At 34.0% G+C, this 3,139-nt stretch overlaps 1 protein-coding gene across 1 annotated transcript; it reads left to right on the top strand.

Annotated features, from left to right (window-relative positions):
* Positions 1-25: 25 nt before the first annotated feature.
* LOC106468820 (zinc finger protein 512B-like) lies at positions 26-2,350 on the top strand. Its single transcript, XM_013929265.2, has 2 exons — positions 26-1,837; positions 1,980-2,350. The coding sequence occupies exons 1-2, from the start codon at positions 1,338-1,340 to the stop codon at positions 2,140-2,142; spliced, it is 663 nt and encodes a 220-aa protein (XP_013784719.1). The 5' UTR covers positions 26-1,337; the 3' UTR covers positions 2,143-2,350.
* Positions 2,351-3,139: the final 789 nt, after the last annotated feature.

Raw genomic sequence — 3,139 nt, 5'->3', positions numbered from 1 at the left:
GTATTAATATACGTAGGTTTTGTGGTAGTGTAATGTATTAATGTACGTAGGTTTTGTGGTAGTGTAATGTATTAATGTACGTAGGTTTTGTGGTAGTGTAATGTATTAATGTACGTATGTTTTGTGGTAGTGTGATGTATTAATGTACGTAGATTTTGTGGTAGTGTAATGTATTAATGTACGTAGGTTTTGTGGTAGTGTAATGTATTAATGTACGTAGGTTTTGTGGTAGTGTAATGTATTAATACACAGAAGTTTTGTGGAAGTGGAATTGTTTGATATAGAGATGTTTTGTGGAAGTGGAATTGTTTGATATACACATGTTTTGTGGAAGTGGGATTGTTTGATATACACATGTTTTGTGGAAGTGGAATTGTTTGATATACACAAGTTTTGTGAAAGTGGAATTGTTTGATATAGAGATGTTTTGTGGAAGTGGAATTGTTTGATATAGAGATGTTTTGTGGAAGTGGAATTGTTTGATATAGAGATGTTTTGTGGAAGTGGAATTGTTTGATATACACAAGTTTTGTGGAAGGGGAACTATTTGATATACACAAGTTTTGTGGAAGTGGAGTTGTGTAATATACACGTTTTCTGGCCGTTGTTCTGTCCTGAATAATTGATGACAATTATCTTCCTCTTAGTTTTATATCTTATTTAAAGAAATAAAAGATTGGTGTGTGTTTAAACAGGGTTTAAACTTAGTACCAACTATTGTTCATTAGTTTGTTCAATAAATTATCTTATAGACAACGAATGCAGTTCAAAAAGTCTCTAGTTATCATCATTTTAATGACGTACGTAATTTTCTGTTCTGTTTGTTCTCTTTGTTATTTTCAAATATATGCACTTTTTTCGTACATTTTATCTCTTTCAGCAGTTTAGAACACAAACCTTCCAAAGTTAGCGGCTTGAAGATAACAGAAGTTGACATTGAGAAAATGTTATTCAATCAAACAGTTCTTCACAGAATCCGTTATACAACCGAACACGTTTACACCAAAATTCGATGCGTCATTTATCACTCGGGCCAGAAGTAGACAAAGTCAACGCCTCTATATGAACTTGACTGGTCCACCAGAATCTCTAGGAAATCATTGCCTGTGGCTCTAACCATCAGCCGGAAGAACAAGATTAGTATAAAAACTAGAGCTACCGAGTTCCTTCATTAGTCAGGTGAATGAACCTGTGAAACCGAAATAAATACGTATTATTTAGGAGGATGATGCACACATTCTTGTAGTTAGTTCTGAAACAAACACAAGAAGAATTCTGATCTCTGACTACACATTTATAAGTGAAATATCTTGTATTATAGTCGAGACAGCTGAGAGATGACGTCTAACTTCAAAAATATTCTTTCTACAGTGTTCAGCTTGGTTTTTTTGTTGGCGTCCACGGTCAATGGAAGCGAGTCCGACTGGAAGATTCCCGCGCTGCACACTGTTCCTAGACCCATCCATAAAGAACTCCATGTTCCTTATGTGGTTCACATTCCTCAAAAAATCCCCATTCCCGTAAGATATCCTGTCGTACGAACAATATCCAAGATTATGCCTGTGGTTAAACCAATTTCCATTTTTAAGATCGTGCCCGTGGGTAGACCAGTTCCGATCGGCATTCCAGTTCCAGTACTCAGAACTAACCCTGTTCCTATCGTAAAGACAATTCCAGTACCCAAATATGTCAGCGTTCCATTTCCAGTGAAAGTTCCCCACTACGTTCCTGTACCGATTCATAAAATAATAAGGATCGCCAAGCCTGTCAAAGTTCCAGTTAAAGTTCCTGTCTTCAAGGAAATTATTGTGAAGAGGCCGATAGAGGTTCCTGTACCGTAAGTGAACTTCTACTCTTTATACAGAGCAGGATATTAAGGTTTATAATTTTGTCTACACTTGTGCACAATGATAGTTTCTATTGAGTGGTTCGTATTTCTGTTTACTGTATTAGCATATGGTACGTTTCTTTTATTTTAGAGTATACGTCAAGAAGCCGTCCTATAGTCACAGTAACACAGGAGGGCATTGGTTTCCAGGGCATAATTATGGATTCTCGGTAGACGGAGATCATGACAGTGCAAGTTATAAAGGAGGGAGTGACGACCGTACACACTATAGCAGTGGGTGGCAATGGGACTGACTTGATAAAGAATCAACAGAAATACAACATGAGCAGTTAAAATAGTTGGCGCTTTAGAATCCTTTGGTGTGAACGACACATATCCGGAAGTCTCTAAACAACAAGTGCTACATGGTTGTGTTATCTTGTAACTTATTTCCACTTTAGATTTGACTTTAGATGCTTGAATTAACTCAAGTATATTTATTCAAGTCCAGTTTAGGTTTAACTCGTGGTGATGTAAAATTCAATTAAAGAAAACACGATGTAGTTAAAGTAATTTGATATTTGTGTTGGTGTGTTCAAAAATTTTATTACCTCACTCTCACAAGAATGTTAGTAAAGACAAGTTTTAGAAGAAAAAATATCAAAGTTTAAAGATATTTCCTACAACAGGTATATTATTAAGTAATTTACATTTCTTTACCAATATTCATTTTCAAATAAAAATATTACATCGGTTTAGAGATTGTGATCTCAAGAACGCCAGTTCAAATTAAAAAAAAAAAGAAACAACTTACATGTTCGAACTACATCAGTTCATATTGTTCCCGTTTTATATAACTTTAGGCATAACTTCATGCTTATTGGCTCTTGTTTATACATCCAACATTATAATCTTACCAAACCAAGCTTTGCGTTAGACTTGTTGCATTTTTATTTTATAAAAACATTATGATTTTACAAAACCAAGCTTTACATTAGGCTTCTTGTTGGATTTTTATTTTATAAATTCAACATTATGATCTCACAAAACCAAGATTTACGTTAGGCTTGTTGTATTTTTATTTTATAAAGACAACATTATGATCTTACAAAACCAAAATTTAGGTTAGGCTTGTTGTATTTTTATTTTATAAAAACAACATTATGATTTTACAAAACCAAGCTTTACGTTAAGCTTGTTGGGTTTTATTTAAAAATTGAACAGTATACCAAACTGAGCTTTATGTTAGGCTTGTTGGATTTTGTTTATATATCCAACATTATAATATTGTTACGTCTCCGTTTGTTAATT

This window comes from Limulus polyphemus, unplaced genomic scaffold (assembly GCF_000517525.1).
Source record: "Limulus polyphemus unplaced genomic scaffold, Limulus_polyphemus-2.1.2 Scaffold3178, whole genome shotgun sequence".
Classification (NCBI taxonomy): domain Eukaryota; kingdom Metazoa; phylum Arthropoda; class Merostomata; order Xiphosura; family Limulidae; genus Limulus; species Limulus polyphemus.
This window is presented reverse-complemented; position numbering and strand designations above follow the sequence as displayed.